Here is a 27,454-nt window from a genome sequence, read left to right as displayed (position 1 = left end):
AATTATTAATTTTCTTGTAGTCTGTAGAGATCTAAAAAACTGTATATGTTTGTATATAGAACGTTCTATATATATATGTTGTATAAGTTTGTTAGTGCACACTGTTAAAATGCTTTCTATTGAGAGTTACCGTGGATGTAGAGAAAAGCCTTCACCTTAAAATTTAATGAGGGAGGGGGAAGCCTGGCCGGTTAGTTTCTTGTGACATGAGGAGGAGTGTGGGATTTTTAAAGGGCCTACCCTAAACATTTTTTGTTAATAACAAGAGTAATAAAGTTGCAGCCTTCAAGCTGATAAGCATAGCAATGATTTTACTTGCTGAGAAGAAAATTAGGACACTAGGCTTTCTAAGAAGAATGTTGAAATCAAATGTGCTTTCACCTTTTCTACCAAGCCAGCACCAGCTCACACAAAATCCATAACTTCTAGGCTCTTTCAACATCTGAACTCTTAGTTAAAAAGTACAAACTCCAGATAGGTTACATTAGATTTAAATTATAAAAGGCTCTCTCTAGCGACACTTTGGCATAATGTTGCTCAATTAAAAATTTTTATGATGTTAAAAAATACATTTTTCACTCACAAAAAAATATGCATTATCCCAAACAATCCGATATACAAAATACACACACAGCTAGGGGTGTAATATGCAGATAAAATATATGAAATTAGATTAATTATGTGGCTTCTCATTAGACGAGTCCTTACTAGTAAGAACTATTTTATGTGCAGCCAACTCCTAGACCTAGACCACTTTAAACGTCAATTCTGAATTAAATTTTTTTTAAAAATCTAATGAAATTCTGTAACAGCACCAGGATTTGTTCTCTATAATCACATAAGATTTTTCTAAATCATATTTTTTTACATTCCTGTGTCCCAACTATTTATACTTTTGAGTAGATGTGGTCTGACTGCATTTCTGAATTCAAATTAGACCTTTTTTCTCTGTATTAAACAGAATATAGGTTTTGCATAAATATTTAAATATACACAGATATTCGATTATTAGACGTGTGAAGTTATCACAAAAATTCTCTGTACAAGTTTTTACATATTCCTTTTTCAGAAACCATCTCACATCCAATTCCTTGTGTGTATTATAATAAATAAATGGTATACTGAAAAAATAATTCTGTATGTATCTAATGTGGAAAAACATCACAGCTAATGTAAACGTTGTATTCAACCTCAGGATTATTCTATTTATAAATTGTCTCTATTATATCACAGGCAAATTGCCAGACTGCATTTAATTGCACTCTTTAAGTATTCTACTCTGGGTATCCCACATCACTTTTCATGACCTAAAGGTGAATGCAAACACAATATATTTCAGTCTTGATTAATTTTGCCTTGGTATGGTGTCAGTAAGAACACTCTCTCTCTCTCTCTCTCATTAATGAGTTGCATGTTTCCATTTGTTGACAACACTTCATCTAGGTGTAATTCATGTAAAAGAGTTTCCATTCATGTGTTTTCTCTTATGTGATTATTGACTAAAATCAAAATATTGTACCTTTTTTTTTTTAAACTAGTGTCCAATATTCTGGCTCTGTCAAGGAACTGTGGACAAATTATGTGTGGTTTTCATTAATGAGGCACCACCTAATATTTCAAAATGAAGGTTAAATCCAGGAGTGAACCACACACTCCTCCTGCTCCACTAACCATTTACTGTTTTGACAGGTATCCTAAAATTGGCATCACAAAGGTAAATTAAGACACCTTTGATTGAAGCTATTCTGAGTTCCCAGTGAAAGAACTGATGGAAAGAAAATAAAGGAAAGAATTGACATTATTTTGTGTAATTCTTTTTTTTCAGGGGTATGTAGTTAGGTAAAGGGTTTATAATGCATATTCCATGTGATTAAGCATCCCTACTACAGTCAGCATTTCTACACACGGCTTTTTTTGGTTTACAACTTCCATACAACGTCAGGCCCTACTAATGCCATCTTGTAAGTTAGTCTCTTGAGCTGTTATTTCTGTATTTTCATGATGTCTGGGACTCCCACAATATGCTGGCAGAGCAGGGGGGGCGGAAGGGGGAGCTTACGTATATCTAGCCATTGTGGTTATCAGTGCTGTACTGCCTTGGCTCAAGAGTTCCTGCCTAAGATTCCAGTGTCAAAATGCATACATACTTTCACTGCGAGTTGTGCTCCTAAATAACTGAAGCACTTTTTAACCCTCCCCCCCCATAGGCTTTGAGTAAGTTACAGCTGCACCATTTGCTTAGACAGGTTACTTGTATTATGCAAAGAAATTTAGAGAACATAAAGTGGCACAGGAACTACAAAAAACCAACACATGTTCTACATACATTTGCAAATGGAACTGAGAAGCCCAATTCCCCCGGTCTTAGGAAACAACAATTTGTTGGTTGGTCTTCTAGCATATGGACAGGGCCCCTCACCCCACCTCCATATCAGGGGCGCACCATGATTTTTACAGAGTACCTGACCCAGCTGCAAACACCGTCACCATGGTACACCACACCCAAGCACCAGATGGCTGTGGAGTCTTTCTGCACATGAGTGGCTGCTGTGCACGCCCCTACTCCTTGGCTGGCAGGTGAACAGGAGCATATGTGGGGTAATTACTCACAATATGATTCTGTTGCTCCACCTGCAAGGAGACAAAAATCTCAGTCAAAGCTAATGAACAAGTACCAATCTTCCCACCTCCCTTCCAACTAAAGACTGGCCAAGCAAACTAAGGCCAGAGAGAAATGTCAAGTTATTCTGCCTGGAGAGGGGAGAGGGAATGGGACGGGAGAAGAAGGGACGGAGTAGGATATACAGAATTACTAGTGAGCAATCGCCCCCCAGCATACGTCTTTCTTCTTCCACCCTACCCAGCAACAGCAATTACAGACACCCTATGCTACAAGCTATGACCCAAAAAAGCCCTTACTATACCGTAGAGCTTGGAATAGGTACTGGCCTGAAGCAATGTCAGCAGACAAGGTCTGAGCAAACTGCGAATGTGAGTTGGAGGTCAGGGAAATGAGCCTTCAACATCGGTGGGAAATGCTTCCACTTTCTGAGCCCAGGAAAGATGCTACACCTCTTAGAGCATGGGATTTAACACTTACGGCCATAGACTTTGGACCCAGTCATGGCTTGGGGGCAAGGGGGGTTCAAGCTACAACTCACTGAGCTGTTATTGTGGATTCTGTCCCACATTTCAGCCTTCACAACAAAAGTGTTACTACTCTTATGAGTGGGAAATACATAAACTTCAGAGCCTGCCTGACAGCCAGGGAGAGCCATGTCCTCTGGCGCAACTAAGAGAGACTAGGACCATGTCTACACTACAAACTTTGGTAGATGCAAGTTGTGTCAGCCTAAAGTCATTGCAGTTAGTATATTACACATGTGAGTGCATACTTGACTCCTTCCACCAGGGCTGCATGTCAGTGCACAGTGCAGCACATCATGGGTAGCTATCCCAGTGTGCCACTCACCATCATCCAGTGCACTGTCTTTTTGAAAAATTTGACAATGCATGATGGGGTAGAAATGAGTCATGCAGGGGTGACTGGAGCAAGTGGGGGGGGGGGGGGTTTCAAGTTCCCATCATGCAACTTTCCACATCCCATAAAGCTATACATTTCCCATAATTTTCATGCCTCTTTTAAATAGATCCCACTTCTTGTTCACCATCTCTAAGAGCTCTGTTGTCATTCATGAGCATTGCAAACCCAGAACAAACAATCCTCTGATATTTGCAGTGCCACAGGAAGAACCGTACCAATGGAGGATATGATGGTTTGAGGACAGTTTGTTGTGGGACACAGCGAAAACAATTCAAGGATGTTGATGACATTCAAGGAGCAGTTGCCTATTTGGCCTCTATTTCCATGGGAATAAGTACAGTGCAGTGGCACTGAATAGTGGCACTATTTTCCACAGGCGGTGGTGATTTTAGCTGATATCTTACTTCTGAGGGCAACAAAAGCACAGTTGCTGCTGGTGTCCCAAAACTGTCTGGGCCCATATGCCGCTAGCCTGTTTACTGCTATAGTGCCTACTGAAGTCATTGTTGAATGGCATGGGAAAGTGTCCTATCGTGGAAGATGAAATGAGGCAGCCCACCCCAGAAGCCTTCAAGAGAGAGTTGCAGAGTACCTCCATGAAAGTTTCATCAAGATCTCTCAGGAGGATACAAGGAACCACTCTATGGACATAAACAAGCTGCTCTGCATGCCCGTCCACCCAACCCTACCGTGGAATGAAAAAGAGATACCTCTACCTCTGTTTGTTGTACCACTACCTCCTCTCGGAGAAGTAAACCAATGAAAAGTCAATGCCTGACTCCTGCTAACTTGGGGTTGGGCGGGGCATCATCTTTATATTTAAACATTGTGAAGAAAAATGCATGCACACTTACCTGAAGTTCCTTCCCCTGCATTGGGCTTTTCTGCACTTGGTTTGTGGGACTGACTAGACTGGTGGAGTCTCAAAAAGCTCCTGGCTCATGGCATAGCTGGATGCCCCCACTGCTGTGTCCCTCCTCTTCCCCCTGGCTGTTCACAGCAGGGGTCTGTGTCTCAGGCTCCTTGGACGTATCTAGAGTGTTTTGGGGTGCTGGTGGGGTCTCCGCCAAGTGTGGTATGCAGCTCATTGTAAAAGTGGTAGGCCAGTGGCTCAGCACCAGATTGATTGTTGGCCTTCCTGGCCTTGTGGTATGCCTGTCACAGTTCCTTTGCTTTCACATGGCATTGCTGCTGGTCCCTATCATACCCCTTTGTCTGCAATCCTTGTGCAATCTTTTCGTAGATGTCCACATGTCTACAACTGGGCCATAGCTGTGTTTGCACAGCCTCTTCTCCCCACTGGCCAGGTGATCCAATACCTCCTGTCTACTCCAGGCAGGAGAGCATCTAGTGTGTGGAGCTGTCATGGTTGGTTGGGCAGTTGCTCACAACGAGGAAGAGATGGCAGGTGTGCTCAGCAAAGTGGACAATACGGAAAAGGCATTTCATGAGGGTTTTAAACTGGGCAGTGGAGTTCACTATCGTGACCAGAGCAGTCACTGCAACAGAGGTGAAATGAGATTCATTAACCTGAAACTCTGAATGAGTCTCCAGAATAAACTCTAGGGGATGCAAAAACCTGAGTTCTCATGCAAGTTAAAATGAGTTTAATTCCCCTACTTTGCAGCTATCATGAATGCAATTAAGAATGGCACCTTAAGACAAAGTAGTTTCCATCCCTCTGAGGTGTTTTGCTCCCAAAAGGGACCCAGGAGCACCTGGAGGAGGGAGGGCAGGTTCCACTGAAGAACCAAGTGCTGGTGCTTAACTCTCTGCAGTGAATGGAACAAAAGAAGCTTTTAGCCCCAGGGATGAGCAATTTCTCTATCCTCTGATGGCACTGTGAATAGCAATGAGCTGACACACAGACCAGGAGAGAGTTAACTAAGATACATCTACGCTGCAATAAAAGACCTGCAGCACAGCTGTGGCTGGACTGGGTCTACTCACTCAGGCTCACAGGGCTTGGGCTGCAAGGCTAAAAGTTGCAGTGTAGACATTCAGATTTGGGCAGAAGCCCAGGCTCTGAGACCCACCCCCTCACGAGGTTTCACAGCCCACACTCCTGTCTGAGCTTCTATTTTTAGCCCTGCAGCCTGAGTCAATTGACCCAGGCCCTGAGACTTGATGCCAAGGATTTTTTATTGCAGTGTAGACATACCCTTAGGGGAAATTGAAGACATCTTTGAGACAGCAGCAACACGTGTCCAACTTTTTCTGAACTCCCAGCCTCAATTCCATGACAATACCTCCGTTCCCAGAAGAGCTCTGGTTTGCGAGCAGAAATGGGATTGGTTTTGAAAGTGGCTGGAGGCAAACCATTCCACCAATGGAAAGCCCAAATGCTAAACAAGTCCACTAAGGACCTGATGGTGAAGGCGCCGCTTGTAAGGAACCATTAGTCTTATTAAGATCATCTGGCTTATGCTAAAACAATCTACCATGATATTCTTTTCTCCAAGATAAACTGACCAGCAGGATGGAAGTCACTATTACCCAGGAACCCAGCAATAAGACTTTCTGAAGCCTCTCGGGAGCACTGTCGGTAAATCCCGGAGGCCATCTGGTTGTTACTTCTCAAAAGGACATGACTCTGATGGAAAGAACTGGAGAACCAAAGCTATTTCCTATGACTAGGCTGTGGGAAAGATTACTTTTTGACAGACACAGACCTGCTTTATCCTGCTGGACTTCAGCCAGCCTGGCAAGAGCAGAACAGAACATGAACCAGAATAGGCTAAAACGGCAAGTTGTGTGGACACTGGAGCACAGTGAGTGAACGCGCTGCAGCAGTAAAACATAACCTTTACCCCCCCTTCTCCTCTCATTCCCGTTCACTCATTCTTTGTTTTTTTCAGGCATGTCTACACTGCTCCAGAGTTCAGACTAAGGAGGTGTGAATAGCAGCATGTCCCAAAGTGCTGTGCTGTAATTCCCCCATGTGGACACTGCAGTGTGAACTGAAAGGTCCCAAGTTTGAACTCCAGACCTTTTAGTTTACACCCACAGAATCCACATAGGGGAATTACAGCACAATACTTTGGTGTGCACTGCTATTAACACCTGCTTAGGGCTTGTCTACACTACAGGTTATGTCAGTATAACTTATGTCGCTCAGGGGTGTGAATAAGCCACCTTCCTGAGCAATGTAAGTTACACCGACCTACGTGCCAGCGTGGACAGTGCTATGTTGGCAGGAGAGCTTCTCCTGCCAACATAGCTACCACCGCTTGCGGAGGTGGTTTTATTATGGCAAAGGGAGAGCTCTCTCCCATCGGCATAGACAGTCTTCACCAGATGCACTTCTAGTGTAGATTAGTCCTTAGCCCAAACTGCCGGGCAGCGTAGACATGCCCTTCCTCTTCCCTTCCTTCTGGCCTGCTGAGGCCAGGGGCAAGGTGGTGCAGCTCTGAAGAGCGCCTTTCACCTCCAAGGCAAGAGCAGACTGGAGAGAGATGCGTTAACTGGGGAGCAGAAAACAAACCCTTCATCTGACAGGCTGCATCCTACCTGTGAAAACAGAAGAGGAGATACCCTTTTGGCCTGTGCTGTGAGAGCCAGGCCACAAAGTCAATTCAGTCACTGGCAACAAGGCTCCAGGCCTAAAAGCAGCAAAAACAGCCTCCAACTAAATATCTGCTCAGTCTCAGCACAGCAGTGTGTGGATCAGAACATCCCAACAGCCAGTTCTCCCCCTTCAACCTGCTTGCCAATTTACAGTGCAAAACAGGCATCTTCTAAAGATTCCAGTAGAGTCAGAGGTGAGGTCTAACTACATTAATCCAGCACAGGGATTCCTCCAACACATCATTCAAAGGACAAGAGCCCGATTTCAGAGAGATTTAAAGTCCAGACAGACAGGAGCACACTTAACATGGCTCCTTTTTTCAGCAAGTTCTTTTCTAGCTCTTTTGGAGATTTGTTTTTGCCAATGACCAAAGCCTAACCTCAAAGACTACTTCCACCAGACTAACAGCAATGCCCTCTCTCCCACCTCCCCTTCTTTCCTGATTAGCCTTGCTAATAATTGAAGAAAATCTAATCAGAATTTAGGAACAAAAATAGCAGCAGTCAGGCATTGGCTCAGAATTTTAATATGACTCAAATGCAGCAGCCTCCTCACTATCAGAACAGTGACCACCTTTTATCTACTCCTTTGCTCTAAATTATTGCTTAGTTATAATGAATCCAATGAGTTTATCAAATAAAGTTTAACTGTGTGCCAATCATTTTATTCATTAGCATCCCAACATACATATTCTCAGCAAAATCTGTGTATGAGGCTCATCCTTTCACGATTTCTAAAAACAGAACTCAAGAGGGAAAAATAAAAATATATCAAACAAGGAGTAACTGAAACCAGTGGCCCTGTTGAGGCCTGAAGCAGGCACCCAGGCAAAAGGAAAGCATTAGTCTCTAGTGCCTAGGTAATGAATTCAGACTGGCTCATCCAGCCATGCTCAGTGTACACGTGTGAGCAGATACCAGGCTAATGTCTTGCTGCCAAGGCCCATATCTGTTAATTCTAAGCTTTAATAGCTTGGAGAAGGAGAGAAAACAAGCATGATTCCCGCAGCTGAACTGGAGGGTGAAGTATACAAGAGGTGTCAGATACCGTGGCGACAAATAGCACATAAACCTAGATAGACACACACCCAGAGGGTGATAGTGACACAGTGAAGGTGGTGTGAATTGAAGGTAAAACACTGGAGGAGACATAAGCGCTGCAGGACAGGTCAGGAATAAGCTAAGAAGTAGAACAAAGGTGGTTATTTAGTGCTTTCAGTCAGCACCATTTGTCTTTTTCCCAGTACAACAGCACACTTGGAGGAACAAAGCCCAGCTGTCAGACCCCCTGCACTCGGGCTCTGTTCACATTTTTAAAAACTCATGATGTGTTCATGAAATCTCAATTCCAGACACCCCTACTAGCAGCACAATGGCCGCGCTTGAAATTAATAAGCAGTAGCACAGTATCTGGCTGTTTTCAAAAGCCAAAGGTGCAACTGTACTCCATCTAGATGCGGGTTAAAAAAGGAGCATCAAAAAGGATATTACAGAATTAAAGGGAGTTCAGAAATGAGAGGATGATGGAAAAACTCTCAAATGAGGAGAGTGTGAAAAGACAGATTGCTTAGCTTAGAAAGGAGATGAATAAGAGGGGAAATGATAAAGTCTATATGCTAAAAGATGGTCTAGAGAAGGCAGATTGGGAGCTTCTGTTCTCCCTGTCTCATAACACACAAGGGAACATTCGATGAAATTAAACGGCAGCAAATTTGAGACCAGACATTTATATGGATAACAAGAATTCCAAAGCTATAATAGTTAACGCTGACATGATATTTTGTAAGGGAGATAAAAACCTCATGCTTCAAAGGTTTAAACCAAATGTCTAACACAGGGGTAGGCAACCTTTCAGAAGTGGTGTGCCGAGTCTTCATTTATTCACTCTAATTTAAGGTTTCGCGTGCCGGTAATACATTTTAACGTTTTTAGAAGGTCTCTTTCTATAAGTCTATATTATATAACTAAACTATTGTATGTAAAGTAAACAAGGTTTTCAAAATGTTTAAGAAGCATCATTTAAAATTAAATTAAAATGCTGATCGTACGCCACCAGCCTGCTCGCTGCCAGCCTAGGGTTCTGTTCACCTACGCCGGCAGCGGGCTGAGTAGGGCCTGCGGCTGGGACCGCAGACCTGGGGGTGGGTGTTTCAGGGGTCAGGGCAGAGGGCTGGGGGAGGGGGTGCAGGGCAGAAGGCTGGGTGTGTGTGTGGGGGTTCAGGGCAGAGGAATGGGGCTGTGGGGGTGCAGGGCAGAAGGCTGGGTGTGTGTTGGGGTGGGGGGTTCAGGGCAGAGGGCTGGGGAGTGTGGGGCGTGCAGGGCAGAAGGCTGAGTGTGTGTGTGGGGGGGGTCAGGGCAGAGGGCTGGGGTGCTCCCAGCCCCCTACCCTTAGCGGCTCATGGCAGGAGGCTGGAAGGGATATGCCCTGTTCCACCCCCTTCCCCCAGGCTCTGTCCCTACCTCTCTCTGCCTCCTCTACGGAGCTGTGTGCACGCTGCCGCTCTTCCCCCTCCCCTCGCTAGGGCCATCAGCTGATTGACCAGGGACGGAGAGGAGGCGGGGCAGGAAAGCACCATGCTGGGGGAAGAAGCGGGGGAGGGGCGAAGCTTACCTGCCACAGAACCAAGCTTCTGCCTCCTGCCCCCGCAGGGGAGAGCGGTGGGCGAGGGGGCTGAGTGGGGCTGGGGGCCGGGACTGCGGCAAGGAGCTGCGTGCCACTCAAAATCGGTTCGCGTGCCGTAGGTTGCCGACCCCTGGTCTAACATTTAGGGATTAGGACCTAATGGGGGGTTCTAACCCCTTCCTCTGAAGCAGCTGGTGCTGGTATCTGCTGGAGACAGGAGACTGTCCTAGATGGACCTCAGGATTGCTCCAGTATCACTGTTCCTAGAAAAAATGTTCTACCTGTTTATGAGGCTAAGTAACAGGCACTGAAGTGAAGATGTTATCACAGACGTGAAAGGTGAAATCTAGACAATCTCCAGCCAAGGTTGACCAGTATCAAAGTAGGGGAAAGATTGGTATCTTCTTGCTGTAAATGACTCAGCCTTAGTCAGCTACTGTTTAAATGACTCATCAACATGACAGACCCCAAAATGCACGTACTGGGAAAGTTGCTTCTTCTGGTCAGCCAGCTCCAGATTTTCTCCAGGTAAGGTTTTTATTTTTTGTTTTTGTTTTGTTTTGTTTTTTTTTAAAAGGTTTTCAAGGATGTTTTGTTTTTATTCAAAAACAACATTACTCTCTGAGGGTCAATTCTAAGATGAACGGCATGGGGGCAACAGGGATACAAACAAACCACTGACTTTCTTAAAATATTAAGGCCCTAGCAGGCAAACAGTGTTCCTTCTAGCAAAGAGAATTCTCTGCTCTGGCACACCGTAAGGCAATGCTCTACTCATAAAACACAACCTGTTTATAAAATCATTTCCACACTTTAATACCATCTCCAAAAATGTTGGCATCACATGAGGCTCACAGCAGGGCTCAAAGTGTTGAACATACACAAAGTTTGTCATTAAATACAAATACAGTGGCATCCTATTTCTTCTCCTGTACACAGCTCTGCAGGAACACTTCCTGAGTGACTCATGTTTTATTGTATTAAAAAGTCCATTTAATTTCAGATGCAGTAAATTCATTAGGTTTGGGTTTTTTAAAATCTATAGCCTCAATTTACATATTTTAACAGGAATTCATTTAAATATTAGCATTTAGAAATTAATAACTGTAAACTGTAAACACTCCTTGCTGTGCTATCTGACCTCACAGAGAAGTCTGCCTAGGGAATTCATACAAGGCTTTCAAAACACATTTAAGAAGCCAGTCTGTAACATGCTTAGTAAAAAGAAAGGCACCAATTAGCTACCAACTTCCTGGATTTACCAATAAGTGTGCAGTTAATAATGTCTCCACCTGTGTGTAAGTTGGCACCTGCGTTGTAGAGTCCATGGAGCATGAAGCTTCACCACCACGAGAGGGTCTTGTTTCATGCTCACAACTCCAGCTCCTGCAGGTCTCCCCAGCTAGGCCCAATTTTCACTTTAACATTCAGCTTCACTGAGAGTTTTATGGCATTTTCCATTTCAAATTTGACAATCTGAGCTACCTGCAAGGAAACAAACAAGGTTAGAATTTTCAATGCACTGTTGAGGGACCTAGAGCCACACACTTCAGATGCTCCATTTCATCATCATTAGTTTGGCAGGTCAGGGGCTTGCAGCTCTCCACTCTGTTTGTGTGTTTGGATAGATTCTCCATTGACAGGAGTCTGACTGAATGTTTCAAGTATGATTAAGATATATGAAAGGAGAGACTCAGGAAAGTATTAATACATTTTCTTAAGGAGCTGCATACACTGGAGACCTATCTTCCTGCTTCAGCCAGAAACAGATTCTACCAAACACACTTCCCAAAACATGCAAATGAGAGAGGTTAAAGCAAATCATATGAGGAGCTACATAAAAGGAGAGAGACAAAGCAAGGATACCCAGGAATAAAGAGCTCATTGTGTCAGTACAAGAGGTACTCTACAAGAGACAATTATAAGCAATTGGAAAAACAATAATTTTACCAAAATCATCCCAATGGAATGTCATAATACCCATGATCACAATAAATACATAATCACACAGATATGTAACATACTGAAAGAGGTATTACAACACATACTATACTGTACCCACTGTACAAATGTCAACCTTTTCTTCTAAAAATCTAAGCCAGCCATAGTTCTTCCTAAATTCTTCCCCACTTGCCTGACTGATCTCCCCAATGTAAGTTTTTAAAATTTTCAGACTCAAATGGACCTGTGTCCCACAAAAATTTCTATTCTCCATTCAGTGTATGCTACTGATATCAGAAATGTGAATCATGACATTGAGAGTACAGAAAATATATAGTGAAGAAATAAACCCCATGTTATAGCAAGCTGCTTTAATATATCTAGCTTGACAAAGTAAGGGGTAAGATGTGTGCTTAACATAAAAGTCTGCACTGTAGATGTCTGAAGATCTGCATGATGGTAATCTTAGTGAGGGAAAGGAATTGTTTAGTGCGATACATAGGGATGTAACTAGGAGCATTGGCATGAAATTAAGAAATAGAATAGGAAAAATACTCAATATCAGGGAAAGTGCCCTGAGAGACATACTGGGCTGTAAGACTGTCCCTCCAGGGAAGTAGTGAAAGCCGTATCCCTTGGAACTTTTAAAGGGTTTGATAAAACAGAAGAGTGTCCTAGGAGGAGCAATCCTGAATTGACCCTAGGAAGAAGAACCAGATTGGATCTGATCAGCAAATTCTAAAACCCTGACAACTCCTAGTGCCTCTGGAGGGGAAGTGGAGCACAGGCCAGCCCTGCTTACACATCAGCACTGACTACATGCATTACAAGTAAGGAATCCGCTTCAGTTCAGGGGTGAGTGAGACAACAGATTCTCATTCTTGGAGAACGAAACCTTCCAAGGATGTCTCTTTAGCCCAGCAGATCGTCATCTCATGGACACCTTCCCTCCCATTCGCCATCATGCAACATATAACGATTGCTTTTATGGAATAGCATCATTAGGAAAATATTCATTTATACACGTAATTAGCAGTCATGGATCCTCTGATGACATTTATGCTATCAGCATACTTTGAACCCTGCCCTTTCTGAATGGTGAGGGAAAGTAGAGAATATTTGGTACTCCCATCTAGCAGATAGTCAGCACCTCCTTTGATACAGGGAACCTGCCACACAAATTGAAGCATGCAATAATCCAGCCAGGACTAAAGAAACTTTTCACTCCACACTTTCAATCTCCCTTTTCTAAGCAAGCTAATTGAGAAGCTAGTTAATCACAATATTCAGTGTCACTTGTAGGGAACCATACCCCGGCCCTGGATCCCTCTCAGTCAGGCTTCAGGACAGGACACCACTGGTGGCTCTGGTGAGAATTCTCTCTTCTTGTCCATACTCACCAGATGGGCCTCTACAGCATTTGATTCTTTTGGTCACCAAATATTTCTGTTCTGCCTCCAAGAGGCTGCAAGAGTGAAGGGGAAACACCCTGAAATGTCTCAGGCCCTTCCTCTCAGACAGAACCCACAGAGTTGATATGGACAACTGCTTTCCACTTCCAAAGACCCCAGCTGTGGAGTCATGCAAGGCTCAGTCTTCTCCCCATATTATTCAATGTGAGCTTGTCTTCACTACAGTGTTAACTTTTGCACAACAATTTATGTTCTTCTATGTGTCTGACAATTTTATTCTTTAGTATTGTTTCAACTAATTTGCCTAGTACGGACATCAAACTTACCAGTCTGTAATTGCCGGGATCACCTCTAGAGCCCTTTTTAAATATTAGTGTTACATTAGCGATCTTCCAGTCATTGGGTACAAAAGCTGATTTAAAGGACAGGTTACAAACCATAGTTAATAGTTTCGCAACTTCACATTTGAGTTCTTTCAGATCTCTTGGGTGAATGCCATCTGGTCCGGGTGACTCGTTACTGTTAAAGTTTATCAATTAATTCCAAAACCTCCTCTAGTGACACTTCAATCTGTGACAATTCCTCAGATTTGTCACCTACAAAGGACGGCTCAGGTTTAGGAATCTCCTAACATCCTCAGCCGTGAAGACTGAAGCAAAGAATTCATTTAGTTTCTCCGCAATGACTATCGTCTTTAAGTGCTTCTTTTGTATCTCGATCAGCCAGGGGCCCCACTGGTTGTTTAGCAGGCTTCCTGCTTCTGATGTACTTAAAAAACATTTTGTTATTACCTTTTGAGTTTTGGGCTAGCTGTTCTTCAAACTCCTCTTTGGCTTTTCTTATTACATCTTTACGCTTAATTTGGCAGTGTTTATGCTCCTTTCTATTTACCTCACTAGGATTTAACTTCCACTTTTTAAAAGATGCCTTTTTATCTCTCACTGCTTCTTTTACATGGTTCTTAAGCCACGGTGGCTCTTTTTTAGTTCTTTTATTTTATTTTTTTAATTTGGGGTATATATTTAAGTTGGGCCTGTATTATGGTGTCTTTGAAAAGTGTCCATGCAGCTTGCAGGGATTTCACTCTAGTCACTGTACCTTTTAATTTCTGTTTAACTAACCTCATTTTTAAATAGTTCCCCTTTCTGAAATTAAATGCCACAGTTTTGGGCTGTTGAGGTGTTCTTCCTACCACAGGAATGTTAAATGTTATTATATTATGGTCATTATTTCCAAGCGGTCCTGTTATAGTTACCTCTTGGACCAGATCCTGCGCTCCACTCAGGACTAAATCGAGAACTGCCTCTCCCCTTGTGGGTTCCTGTATCAGCTGCTCCAAGAAGCAGTCATTTAAAGTATCAAGAAATTTTGTCTCTGCATTTCGCCCTGAGGTGACATGTACCCAGTCAATATGGGGATAATTGAAATCCCCCACTATTATGGAGTTCTTTATTTTGATAGCCTCTCTAATCTCCCTTAGCATTTCATTGTCGCTATCACGGTCTTGGTCAGGTGGTCGATAATAGATCCCTACTGTTATATTATTAGAGCATGGAATTACTATCCATGCTCTAATAATATAACAGTAGGGATCTATTATGGAGATTCTATGGAACATGTGGATTCATTTAAGATTTTTACTTTGATTCTACATTTTCTTTCACATATAGTGCCACCTCCCGCCCCCCCCGTTCTGTCCTTCCAAAATATTTTGTACTCCGGAATGATTGTGTCCCATTGGTTGTCCTCACTCCACCAGGTTTCTGTGATGCCTATTATATCAATATCCTCCTTTAACACGAGGCACTCTAGTTCACCCATCTTATTATTTAGACTACTTTGAGTAAAACCCTTTTCCCTTGTGATGAGAAGGGACTGGTTCTATTGTTCCTAACTGAAGGAGAGCGTTCAACTTCTTGTCTCAGTAAAAGCTGAGGGATCCCTGAAAAGGGATGGGGAAAAGGGTGGAAGGGAGGGAAGGACGTAAAATGGATGATACAGCCCAACATTATGACCTCTGAGACCCATTCGTTTGTAGTGATCTGCCTCCAAGCATACTGGAAATGAGAAAGGTGGTCTCCAAAGGGGATGGGGTGGGCAAATGGATGTAGCTGTAAAACCAGAAGCGTGGAAGGATTTGAACCCTTGACTGACCTGTCAAAACTGTTGCTTTGAAGATGACTGGGTGGTCTTGGAGGGCAGGTGAGCAGCCCTCTTTCTCTGAAATGTACGTCTTTTCCTGGAGGGTTCAGTAGATGTATAGAATCCAGAAAACGGAGCAGGATGTGATCTCTGGGCAGTCTATGACCTACTAACCCATCTCTTATTTGTAGGTGTATATACATACCCGGGGTTGTTCAGTAGCCCTAGAGTCCTTCAGTACGTTCAAGGACTTATCTGTGGTCTCTGAGAAAAGCTTAAGACCGTCAAAGTGGAGGTCCTCAGCAGTGTTCTGGAATTCTCTCGGACACCCCAAGAGCTGGAGCCATGACCCCCTGCACATAACTACCACTGTGGAGATGGACCTGGCAGCAGTGTCTGCAGCATTCACAGATGCTTGAAGAGCAGTTCTGGACAATAATTTGCCCTCTGAAATGATTAACTGGAATTGCTCCATATGTTGTTGCAACAGATGTTCAATAAAAGCAGTAAACCTATTATAGTTTGAAAAATTATATTTGGCCATGACCACCTGATAGTTCGTGATCCTGAATTGTAGGATTGCTGACTAGTGGAACTTCCATCCAAAGAGATCTAGTCTCTTTTGGTCTTTGTCATACGGGGTAGACTTGGAGAAGTGTTGCTTACCCCACTCATTTACCACATCCACCACCAGGGAGTTAGGTGGAGGGTTGGGGAACAAGAAATGGGAGTCTGTAGGGGAAACATAATACTTTTTATCTGCTTGCTTACCTGCTGGCAGAACAGTAGCAGGCGTCCGCTACCCTGTCTTATCTGGATCTAGGAGCACCTCATTAATGGGTAACACAACTCTGGAGTGTGTTGCTGACTGCAGAATATCCAGCAGTTTGTGCTATGAGTCCTTGATCTCTTCAAGTGGAATTTGAAGAGCGTCAGCTACCCTTTTCATGAGGTCTTGAAATTGCCGAAAATCCTGGGCCATGGAAAGTGGCAGAGGCATAATCACTTGGTTTGGAGTCAAGGATGAAATAAGTGTTTGAGGGGTGGCCTCTTTATCTGCCCTGATCTCCTGCTCCTCCAACGTCTCATCCTGTGTGGGAGCTGACTGGGGAGGAGAGGACTGTATGACTCTAGCCTCCCTATGAGACAGTGTCAGTGAACTGGTAAATTGCTGCTGATAAGCAGTCCAGAGGTCCCAGTATAGCCACTGGGGGGGGGGGGGCCATAGAGGAGTGGGGGTGGCATGCAGGGTTGGTTCCACCACCTTGATGACAAGCATGATCTTCCCTGTGACTGTTAAAAAATAGGTTTCTGAAAGGACGTGTCGGAGAATGCTGAACAAAAATGAAAGAGACCAACTAGAAGTCTCCTTCATCCTCCCCAATATCGTCCAAAGGGCACCAGAGGACAGTGGAGATCTGGAGATCAGAATCTTGGTACCAATAGATGCTCAGTACCCATGAAGAGTGGGGACTCTGATTTGTCCATTACAAACAGGTCCTTTGCGTATCTGAACTCGTGTGGCCATTACTAAGGCCTTGGCTACACTGGCGCTGTACAGTGCTGCAACTTGCTGCACTCAGGGGTGTGAAAACGCCCCCCCCGAGCGCAGCGAGTACAGCACTGTAAAGCGCCAGTGTAATCAGAGCCTGCAGCTACTCCCCTCGGAGAGGTGGAGTACATACAGCGCTGCGAGAGCTCTCGCAGCGCTGGCGGCGCGACTACACTCGCGCTGCTGTGAAGTCCCAAGTGTAGCCAAGGCCTAACAGATAGAGCCTCTCAGCAGTAAAGGCAGCATTTAAAACCTGGTGAGCCAAGCATGCCCTGACAGGAAAATAAGGCTCCCCAAGGAGGGAGAGAGAGAGGAACAAAACAATTCTCTCACTAATTATCTCTACTTAATTATCTCTAACTGTAATTATCACTCATACTAACTAATCCTAACAAACAACTATAGGAAAGCAGAAACAGGATGGCTCAGGCATGCTCAAGATGTACACGCTAGGGCTCTGTCTCAGGCCAAGGCAGTTGAGAAAGAGCTGAGGGCAGTTCACCCGTGCACCCCTACCTAGCCTCAATGTCCAGTACAAGGAGAGACAGGCAGTGTATGCAGGCCAAACGGATAATGCTAAGGGAAAAATTTCTGATCAAGGGCTCAAAAGGGGCACACACACACATGAAGTGGAGCACCAATAGGGACACTACTCAAAGAACCACGATGCGATGTGCCTCCAGAAATCCTAGCTCCTCACATGAATGAGTGGAGCACCAGTGTGGATACAGTAAAGTATGGCTTTGCCATACGGCTGCTAGTACCTGGGTGCCAATCACCTGAGTTAACTCTGCAGGGAAGACACCCCCTGAATGAAGTTGTTGGGACAGCTGGTGAGGTATGGGCAATGTACTAGGAGCACAGACACAGCACCAAGCTCTCAGTTGCCTTTATGTCAGTCAAACAGCACTACTCTCTAACTTTCTCGATGACTAGCCAAAATCCTCCCCTGGATAAACACCAGCTGGCTAAAGCTTGAGGTGATTCCATTAGGAAAAGGGAATTAGCTTGAAGAACTTGTCTCCTCTAACATCCCCAACTGTCAATGGCACCTGCCCTCTGAGGATTAAACTAGCCCACAGCTTCATGGTCCTTTTGGACTCCTCATTGTTAATGGATGCCCAAAGAGCTATGCCAACAAAAACCATCCACTTCTATCTGTGACTATCCAGAAGTTTGCACCCCCTCTTATCAGACACAGACTTGGCCACAGTGAAGCACACTTTCCTAATTTCCTGGCTTGGTAATTGCAATTTATATTAGGAATAAGCCATATACCCTGAAAAACCTCTCTGGTATAAATTGCTGCAGCCTGTCAGTTTAGCAACACAACTCACAATGAACAAACCACCCTAGTGCTTTGATCTCAGTGTGATGGCTGTGGAACTGCCATATAATAACCTAAGAATACTGAGATGTAATAATTTTATGAACACTGTATAGGACCTGCTCAGTAATGGGAAGTTACTGTACATTGGGTTATAAGACTTTCTTGCAGGAATCCATTGATCTAGCCTAATAGGGGACTATGGGGAAAATGAGCAGGAAAGCAACAAAATGGATCCAGATAAGGAACCTCCACACAAAACACTTGGGGGACAATTACAAGAAAATGGGGGAACTGTTAGCCTTGAGGAGCCTATATCCTGTCTCCAACAAAGATACAAGATTTGTTTTGCCAGGCAGGGAGCCCAGAGATCAAAAGGACACTAAACAAGAGAGGAACAGTGGGGCTCAATTATCAAGGGCTGTCCAAGGGGACAGGCTGATACAAAGAGAGACTCTGGGTATGTCTACACTACAAAATTAGGTCGATTTTATAGAAGTTGATTGCATATGTCCCCACTAAGCGCATTAAGTCGGCGGAGTGCATCCTCACTACCGTAGCTAGCATTGACTTACGGAGCGGTGCACTGTGGGTAGCTATCCCACAGTTCCCACAGTCTCCACTGCCCATTGGAATTCTGGGTTAAGCTCCCAATGCCTGATGGGGCAAAAACATTGTCGCGGGTGGTTTTGGGTACATGTCGTCAGTCGCCCCTCCCTCCGTGAAAGCAACGGCAAACACGCCTTTTTCCTGGGTTACCCATGCAGACGCCATACCATGGCAAGCATGGAGCCTGCTCAGCTCACCGTCACCGCTGCTGTGGGCAAGTTTACTGTGGGGGCTGCTGTGATCCAAGTAGCCAATGCAATCATTGACATTCTGTTATCAAGGGTAGTGACTCTGGGAAATGTGCGGGCCTTTTTAGATTTTAGGTGCATCATATTCCTGTCCTTTGTCGCTGGTGAAGAAGTCTTGCAGCCCTACGTTCCAGTCCGGTCGGCGCTGTAACACCCCCATAGCACTTCTGTGGTTGACACATTTAACAGCTCCAGGGCTCTTGCTCTTTTGCCTTGGCCGAGGTACCTTGCCCTACCAGGGCCTCCAAGCATTCGACACAGAAGCACCTGCAGCAGCTGGCATTGCTACACAGCAGCAGCTCCTTGCCTTTGCAGCAGACGGTGCAGTAGGACTGGTACCCATCCTTGTCGTACATGTCAAAGAGCTCCAGGAATCGATCCCTGCAAGTCTGGCAAAGGCCCCCCTCAAACAGCGGGTGGAATGTGTCTGGGTTTTTTCTCTCGCACGATAAACAACTGTCTTCAAGGCTCCTGTTGTTGTTTGTGACTTCAGAAACCATTTGCTCTCTGCTCTGGTCCTCCTCCACCTGCTCCTTGTTGCTGTTGCAGAAGTTAGTCTTTAGCTGCTTGGCCGGGGTTCTGGGAACGTCTTTCCTGCCCGGCTCCTAGCAACCTCCAGAGCATGGTGTATGGCTCGGCGATAGGAGACCAGCTTATTAAATGTGGAGTGGTTGAAATGCTGCCTAAAAGCCATCAGACCCACCAACTTGTCTGCTGAAACTTCGGAGAACTTCCCGTCCCCAAACCATTGCACCCAGCGCATTCCAGAGATTGCCTGACGTTTGGACGTGACTCTAGGAGACGATGATTGCAGGCCACCAGAAGAAGCCCTTGATCTTCCCCCACATCAGCTCCCCAATTCCAAAATCTTTCCCATCCTGGTATTCCACCTCTTCCCCTGCAACTCTGCTCTCCTGCTCCCCATCAACGAGTTTGGGGGCTCCGTTCTGGTCCTCCTGGGTGCTGCTGGCAGACGTGGTACTGCTGCTCTGGGAGGACTCCTTGGAATCCTCCTCAGTGAGGTCGATCAGGGGCACCTGGACAGACATGGCCATCCTTCTCTTAGAGCACCGAATGGGAGCCAGAGACTCCAGATCATTCTCTTCTTTAAGTTTCATCACATGGAGATTCAGTCCTGCTTAGAATATCATACAAGCTGGAGGCTTCTGCCTAAGGCTGCTCTCCCAGCTGGCAGCACTGCACAGTCGTACCTACCCCAGCCTACCCCTTGCTCCCATGGCTCATGAAGCCTGGACAGTAGTAAGGAGCAGTTCAACTATAGGCTGAGCAAGTGCAGAATGGTGGTAGAATGTGCCTTTGGACGTTTAAAAGCTCGCTGGCACTGTTTACTGACTAGGTCAGACCTCAGCGCAACCAACATTCCCATTGTTATTGCTGCTTGCTGTGTGCTCCATAATATCTGTGAGAGTAAGGGGGAGATGTTTATGGCGGGGTGGGAGGTTGAGGCAAATTGCCTGGTGTCCGATTTTGAGCAGCCAGACAGCAGGGCAATTAGAAGAGCACAGCAGGGCGCGCTGCGCATCAGAGAGGCTTTGAAAACCAGTTTCATGACTGGCCAGGCTTCGGTGCGACAGTTGTGTGTGTTTCTCCTTGATGCAAACCCACCCCCTTTGTTGATTTTAATTCCCTGTAAGCCAACCACCCTCCCCCCTTTGAAATAAAGTAACTATTGTTTTGAAACTATGCATTCTTTCTTTATTAATTTAAAAAAATGAGATAATGGACAAGGTAGCCCAGGTGGGGTGGGGGAGGAGGGAAGTACAAGGCCACATTGCTTATTGTAGCCACACTAAAAATCAAACTGTTTGAATGACAGCCTTCTGTTGCTTGGGCTATCCTCTGCAGTGGAGTGGCTGGGTGCCCGGAGCCTCCCCTCCCTCCCCCCGGCGTTCTTGGGCGTCTGGGTGAGGAGGCTATGGAACATAGGAAGGAGGGTAGGCAGTTATACAGTGGATACAGCGGGGGTCTGTGCTCTTGTTGGCTTTCCTGCAGCTCCAACAGACGCTTCTACATGTCAGTTTGCTCCCCCAACAGATGCTCCATCATGTCCGTTTGCTCCCCCATTAGCCTCAGCATCACGTCCTGCCTCTGCTCTTCGCGCTCACTTAATTCTTTCCTGGCCTCTGCCGCTGAATGCCTACATGTATTAAGCTGTGCCCTATCAGTGCGGGAGGACTGCATGAGCTCGGAAAACATGTCATTGCAAATGCGGTTTTTTTTGCCTTCTAATCTGCGATAACCTCAGGGACGGAGATGATAGGGGGAGCGTAGAAACATTTTATGCTCTACGATTCTGGGGGGACTGCATGGTCACCTGTGCTGCTGAGTTCGCCACGCTGACCAAACAGGAAATGAAATTAAAAAGTTCTCGGGGCTTTTCCTGTGTACCTGGCTAGTGCATGGGAGTTCAAAGTGCTGTCCAGAGCGGTCACAATGGAGCACTCTGGGATAGCTCCCGGAAGCCAATACCGTCGATTTGCGTCTGCACTACCCCAAATTCAACCCAGCAAGGTCGATTTTAGCGCTACTCCCCTCGTTGGGGAGGAGTACAGAAGTCAATTTTAAGAGCCCTTTAGGTCGACGGAACAGGGTTGATTGGGTGGACGCAGTCATTTTTAAATCGACCTAACGCAGCTAAATTCAACCTAACCCCGTAGTGTAGACCAGAGCTCTGTGAAAAGAGCCTGAAGAAACTGGGCCTTCCCCACATCCAGGGAATAGTAAGCCTTAGGGAGAAGCAGGTACACGTAGATACAGGATTACTGTTGTAAGATCTGTTTTTCTGAAATGCTTTTGTTCTAAATAATCATTTGCTTTAAGAATGCTGTTTGGTCACTGGGTATCACTGTCAAAACTCCTGGAGAGAAATTAACTGCAAGTACTGAACCCAAGTCAGGTCTGCTGAGGTAATCACAAGTGACTGCAGCCCAGGATCTGGTTAGTGAGTGGGAGAATGGCTTGATTCCACGCCAAGTCAAGTGATGGTGAGTGCATAACTGGCTGGATAACCGTACTCAGAGAGTTGTTATTAATGGTTCCCAATCCTGATGGAAAGGCATAACAAGTGGGGTTCCGCAGGGGTCTGTTTTGGGACCGGCTCTGTTCAATATCTTCATTAACGACTTAGATATTGGCATAGAAAGTACGCTTATTAAGTTTGCGGATGATACCAAACTGGGATGGATTGCAACTGCTTTGGAGGACAGGGTCATAATTCAAAATGATCTGGACAAATTGGAGAAATGGTCTGAGGTAAACAGGATGAAGTTTAACAAAGACAAATGCAAAGTGCTCCACTTAGGAAGGAAAAATCAGTTTCACACATACAGAATGGGAAGAGACTGTCTAGGAAGGAGTACAGCAGAAAGGGATCTAGGGGTTATAGAGGACCACAAGCTAAATATGAGTCAACAGTGTGATGCTGTTGCAAAAAAAGCAAACATGATTCTGGGATGTATTAACAGGTGTGTTGTGAGCAAGACACGAGAAGTCATTCTTCCGCTCTACTCTGTGCTGGTTAGGCCTCAGCTGGAGTATTGTGTCCAGTTCTGGGCACCGCATTTCAAGAAAGATGTGGAGAAATTGGAGAGGGTCCAGAAAAGAGCAACAAGAATGATTAAAGGTCTTGAGAACATGACCTATGAAGGAAGGCTGAAAGAATTGGGTTTGTTTAGTTTGGAAAAGAGAAGACAGAGGGGACATGATAGCAGTTTTCAGGTATCTAAAAGGGTGTCATAAGGAGGAGGGAGAAAACTTGTTCACCTTAGCCTCTAAGGATAGAACAAGAAGCAATGGGCTTAAACTGCAGCAAGGGAGGTCTAGGTTGGACATTAGGAAAAAGTTCCTAACTGTCAGGATGGTTAAACACTGGAATAATTTGCCTAGGGAGGTTGTGGAATCTCCATCTCTGGAGATATTTAAGAGTAGGTTAGATAAATGTCTATCAGGGATGGTCTAGACAGTATTTGGTCCTGCCATGCGGGCAGGGGACTGGACTCGATGACCTCTTGAGGTCCCTTCCAGTTCTAGAATCTATGAATCTATGGCTAGAGGCCAGAAGGGGTGCATCTGAAGAGACAAGGAGGGTGGTCAGAGGTGCAGTATGTCTGGTAACTGTGACACACTGGATGGGCTCCACACTGACTACAGGGTCCAATTCATGGTCTCTGTCCTGATATTCAAAGTCCTCCCCAGTTTTGGTCCTAGATGCCTGAGAGATTGCTTCTCCCACTGACCATGACCTCCAATGACCGTTATGTTCCAGCAGAATGATGAAGCTGTCGACCACCGTGGAAAGCTCATGAGCACAGGAGACAAAACTTCCACAGGCATTGAACTTAAACTAGAGAGCTTGCCATTTGCAGAACTGAGTTCTTCTCGCTCTCACATGCACAAACGACAACCTGATAAATGAATCACGTTTCCCCTACAGACTGGGAAGGGGAAAAGAGAAAGCAAGAGATTATCATTGCTCCTATTCTGAAATGCTTGGAAGGTGCTCAGATACTATGGTGACTAGGGACATATAAATACATAGGTTAGATATTTTTAGTTGTTTTTTAATGCACTTTAGCAGCTGGAAATAAATTGGAGCTAGCATTATGCATGTAACCAGGCTAACTCTCCACAGACCAGAACTGCTGTAGCAGCCAAAAACCAATATGTTTTACATAATGCTAAAACCTTTACATGAGGCACCAGTAGAGAAGAGAAACTTTTCTCTGATCCAATTTGGAAACTAAAACATTCCATGTTTTTCTAAAAGATATGCTCTAGTTCTACAAGAAGTCCCAGGGCCTGTGTTATACAGGAGGTCAACCACCTCACCCGCCCCAAAAAACAACCCAAAACATAGAAACATGCCTTCAAAATGAATATGAAGGGAGGAGGGAAAAGGTGATCACTAGCTCAGCTGGAAACAGAGTCGGTAACATTAGTTAGCTAAATCTGGAGCAGGAATGCAAGATTGATTCCAGGCAAGGATACCTTGTGCAAATACGTAGGGGTTCTAAGCGTCTGCACAGAAAATCTATTGGATGGAAACAGTTCTGAGGCAGGCTACAGAAGCTGATATTACTTCTATCTTAAGGTGACCATGAAGTTGCAGGCCTGTTAAATAACAATGAAGGATGCATCAGAAAACATATATGGCCATAGTTCTTTTGGAGACAGCATGACATATTGATCCAGTGTCAAAGCACAGAAGACCAGATAGTCTAAAGGAACTTTAGTCCACTTCAGATTGAAAAATTGGAACCTTTTCATATCAGTCTTAAGGAGAAAGGCCGCTCTGGAATGGACATGTAAATGTGGAGAAGACTACTGACCAGATGCAGAAGGTGGAATTCTGACACCTGTGGAAGGAATTTGGGATTTTTTTTAAAACACCAGCCTATCTTTAAAAACTTAGTTTTAAAAAATGGTTGGCCCAGTCAACTACCATCTGAAGCTCTCTCAGTTGGGGAGTTGATGTCTGCCACCAGGAAAATGATCTCCTTTTAGAAACATGAACCGACAGAATTAACGAAGTTGAAGAATAGGTCCCAGAAGCTGGTCTACGTTCAGTGCATTCATGGAAAGGCAAAATAGAAGAGGTGAACTCTAAGGGAGGATATCTCATGCAGACTGACAAGTGAAGAACAAAACCAAACAGCTTTCATGTGGGGCGCAGGAAGGGATCCACATCAGACTTTCATAGCAGGCCACCTTGCCATCTGAACTGGTATCTCATTCTGTCAAACTTCTTCCAGGCAGCTAAAAAGGCTGCACTTGCTTAAAAACACCATATTCTTGATTTGGAGTCACAGCTTATAAGGAGAGGGATCTCAGAGCAGGACGTCAAGAGGTGTCCCTGTTCTGTGTGATGTGATGTAGTGAGACGCTCTGGGAATAGCCACTGGTAGTCCTAAATGGAGTTGAGAACCTTATTTGCCAGTGGGTGGACCATTAAGATAATGGAATCTTTATTTATATCTCCTCAACTTAATCAGAACCGGAAGTAATGGGAGAGGAAAGATGTACGTAAACGTCTTCCAACCAGTAGTGAATGGAGATGTCATCTGCACAAAGTGTCAAGTGAAGGCTGTGTTGAAAGAAGAGCATTTGGTGCTCACTGGAGAGAAGAGGAGAAAAGATCTCTCTCTTGGGCATGCCCGACTTTAGAAAGATATCATCTGCTTCTCTTTGATCCAGAAACCACTCCCACGAGCCTATTACCAATTGGCTTAGCCTGCCTGCCAAACGGTATACAAGGTACATAGCCTTTCATAGCGTTCAGTGCCAGACGGAGTTATTTAATTCCAGCATATCATAGTATTTGTTATTGGAAATCTTCTGGGCTAACTTCACTTTGGATTTATCAGTGATCATAAATGAAGCAAGGAGTGCCTCTAGACACATACTCTCGGCACGAGACTTCTGGCACTGGTGGAACAGCACAGCTAGCCATGTTCCTTTTCCAGGCAATAAAAACAGTGAGTAAGTTTGCCTGTGATAAATATTTTGTGATTGCACCTGGGACACTTTTTGAAGCTGCTCCTTTGGTGACATCCGGGAAGACAAAAAACTGAGGAAGGGAAAGAGACGACAAGCACCAACAGCACAGCATCCTCCTTCCCACACAAACAGATTTTAAACTACAATAATAAATAAATAATAATAAATTAAATGACCCAATGCATGGAGCCAAGTCAGCCCCATGAAGTAAAAAACCCCCAAACTCAAAGACTCCCCAAAGTAAGGAGAAAAAACTACCCACTTGCCGGTGGAGTACACACATTCAGTGCAGCTGCACAGAGGAGCTACGTCGCCATCCTGAGTCAGTAAGGAAGTTGCAGGTACTAGAGGTCACCAGCATGCTAAGCCAGGGCGGCACTGCTTTGGGCTAGCAGCTAATAACTTTAGCCAGGGGACTTCCTGTCTTACTCAAAGAGCCTGGACCCAACATTGTTACTCTTTTTACACCCATCTGGCCTTAAGAGAAACATTGTTTTTATAGACTTATAGGCATGTCTGCAGACATCTCAAGAAATAGAAGACAGACCTCTAGAAAGAAAACCTAACCGGTTTGTTATAGAAAAGTACATGGGCTGGAAAAACAAATACACTCCTACCTGAATTACACTATCTTCTGCAACCTCATAGAGGAGCTCATCATGGAGCTGGAGGACGAAGAAACCTCCACTCTGTAACATCCCTCTGTTTCTTCTCCTCTCTAACCTTCCTACACAGGGAAAAGATATACACAGCTAACCAGCATTACACATAATCATATCTGTTTTAGCCCAAAAGACCTATATATGTTCATAATGCTACAAACAAGAATTGTATGGCAGAGCTCCAAGATGAAAAACATCCATGCACACAAGGGTACATATATAAAATATCATCATTATGCTATTATATCAATATTCATACAACTGTCTGGAAATAAAGAATGTTAATGCAAAGCTTTTCAAATATAAACATTCTAGCCTTAAATTATAAAGATGTAAATTAGGAAAAAAAACAAAGACAACCACTTCTCTCAGACCATCTGTTCTACAAGCAAATTTTAAACACAATCACGTTGGGTTTAATGAGAACTTGGTGTATAATGTTCTCTCAGGCAATGAAATAGAATTCGGCTCCGCTTCCAAAATTGTTTTAATGGCTAATTCTAAAGAGTCAGTGAGGCTTTACTCAGCCAACTCCACTGATCTGGAGTTGCAGCTACTACTACTGAAAAACATAAGCAGTCCTTGCCCAAAACACTAAACAACAGATGTGTACATGGGATCTTAGCAGGCCACACCTGCCAAAAACAGAATCCCTTCTGCATGCTCCATGTTAAGAGCTAAAAAAGGGGACCCAGAAGTTGGCAGGTGAGAGTGCAAATGGAGAGATTCCAGTTCAGACAAAATACTGGCTATCAATGGCTTCATTCAATCCTCAGTAGTCTAACACCTAAAACAGGGGAGGGCAAACTTTTTGGTCTGAGGGCCACATCAGGTTTCCAAAATTGAATGGAGGGCCGGTTAGGGGAGGCTGTGCCTCCCCAAACAGCCAGGCGTGGGCAAGCCCCCGACCTCTATCTGACTCCCCCCTGCTTCTCGCTCCCTGACAGCCCCGCCCTGGACTCCTTCCCCATCCACCATCCCCTGCTCCCCTGACTGGCCCCAGACCCCCAGCCACCCCATCCAACCCCCATCTCCTTCCTGACAGCCCTCCGCCCCCCCCCAGGACTCCTGCCCCATCCAACCCTCCCCCGCCTGACTGCCCCCCAGGACCGCTGCCCCCATTCAACCACCCTTGTTCCCCACCCTCTGACCCCCCTGATCCCTATCCACACCCGCACCCCCTGACCACCACCCTGAACTCCCCTGCTCCCTGCCCTCTTACCGCGCTGCCTGGAGCACCAGTGGCTGGCGGTGCTACAGCCACGCCGTTGCCACCACGCAGCACAGAGACCGGGTCAGGCCGGGCTCTGC

The 27,454-nt window shown here is 45.0% G+C and overlaps 1 protein-coding gene across 2 annotated transcripts in view; it reads right to left on the bottom strand.

The window, feature by feature from the left end:
• Positions 1 to 10,849: 10,849 nt before the first annotated feature.
• The window catches only part of LOC112108353 (DNA polymerase theta), a 106,172-nt gene continuing 89,567 nt past the window's right edge, over positions 10,850 to 27,454 (bottom strand). Inside the window, exons 20-21 of one of the 2 annotated variants that reach the window (XM_026657377.2) lie at positions 26,099 to 26,208; positions 10,850 to 11,219 (exon numbers count right to left, since the gene is read on the bottom strand). In XM_026657377.2, the coding sequence (XP_026513162.1) occupies positions 11,106 to 11,219; positions 26,099 to 26,208 (224 nt within the window). In that variant the 3' untranslated portion in view covers positions 10,850 to 11,105. The remainder of the gene's footprint in view (positions 11,220 to 26,098; positions 26,209 to 27,454) is intronic. The other variant, XM_026657378.2, reaches the window with a different exon arrangement.

This window comes from Terrapene carolina, unplaced genomic scaffold (assembly GCF_002925995.2).
Source record: "Terrapene carolina triunguis isolate 2854851 unplaced genomic scaffold, T_m_triunguis-2.0 Scaffold242, whole genome shotgun sequence".
Lineage (NCBI taxonomy): Eukaryota > Metazoa > Chordata > Testudines > Emydidae > Terrapene > Terrapene triunguis.
Note: the sequence above shows the minus strand (reverse complement) of the source record. Positions and strands in the feature narration are given on the sequence as shown.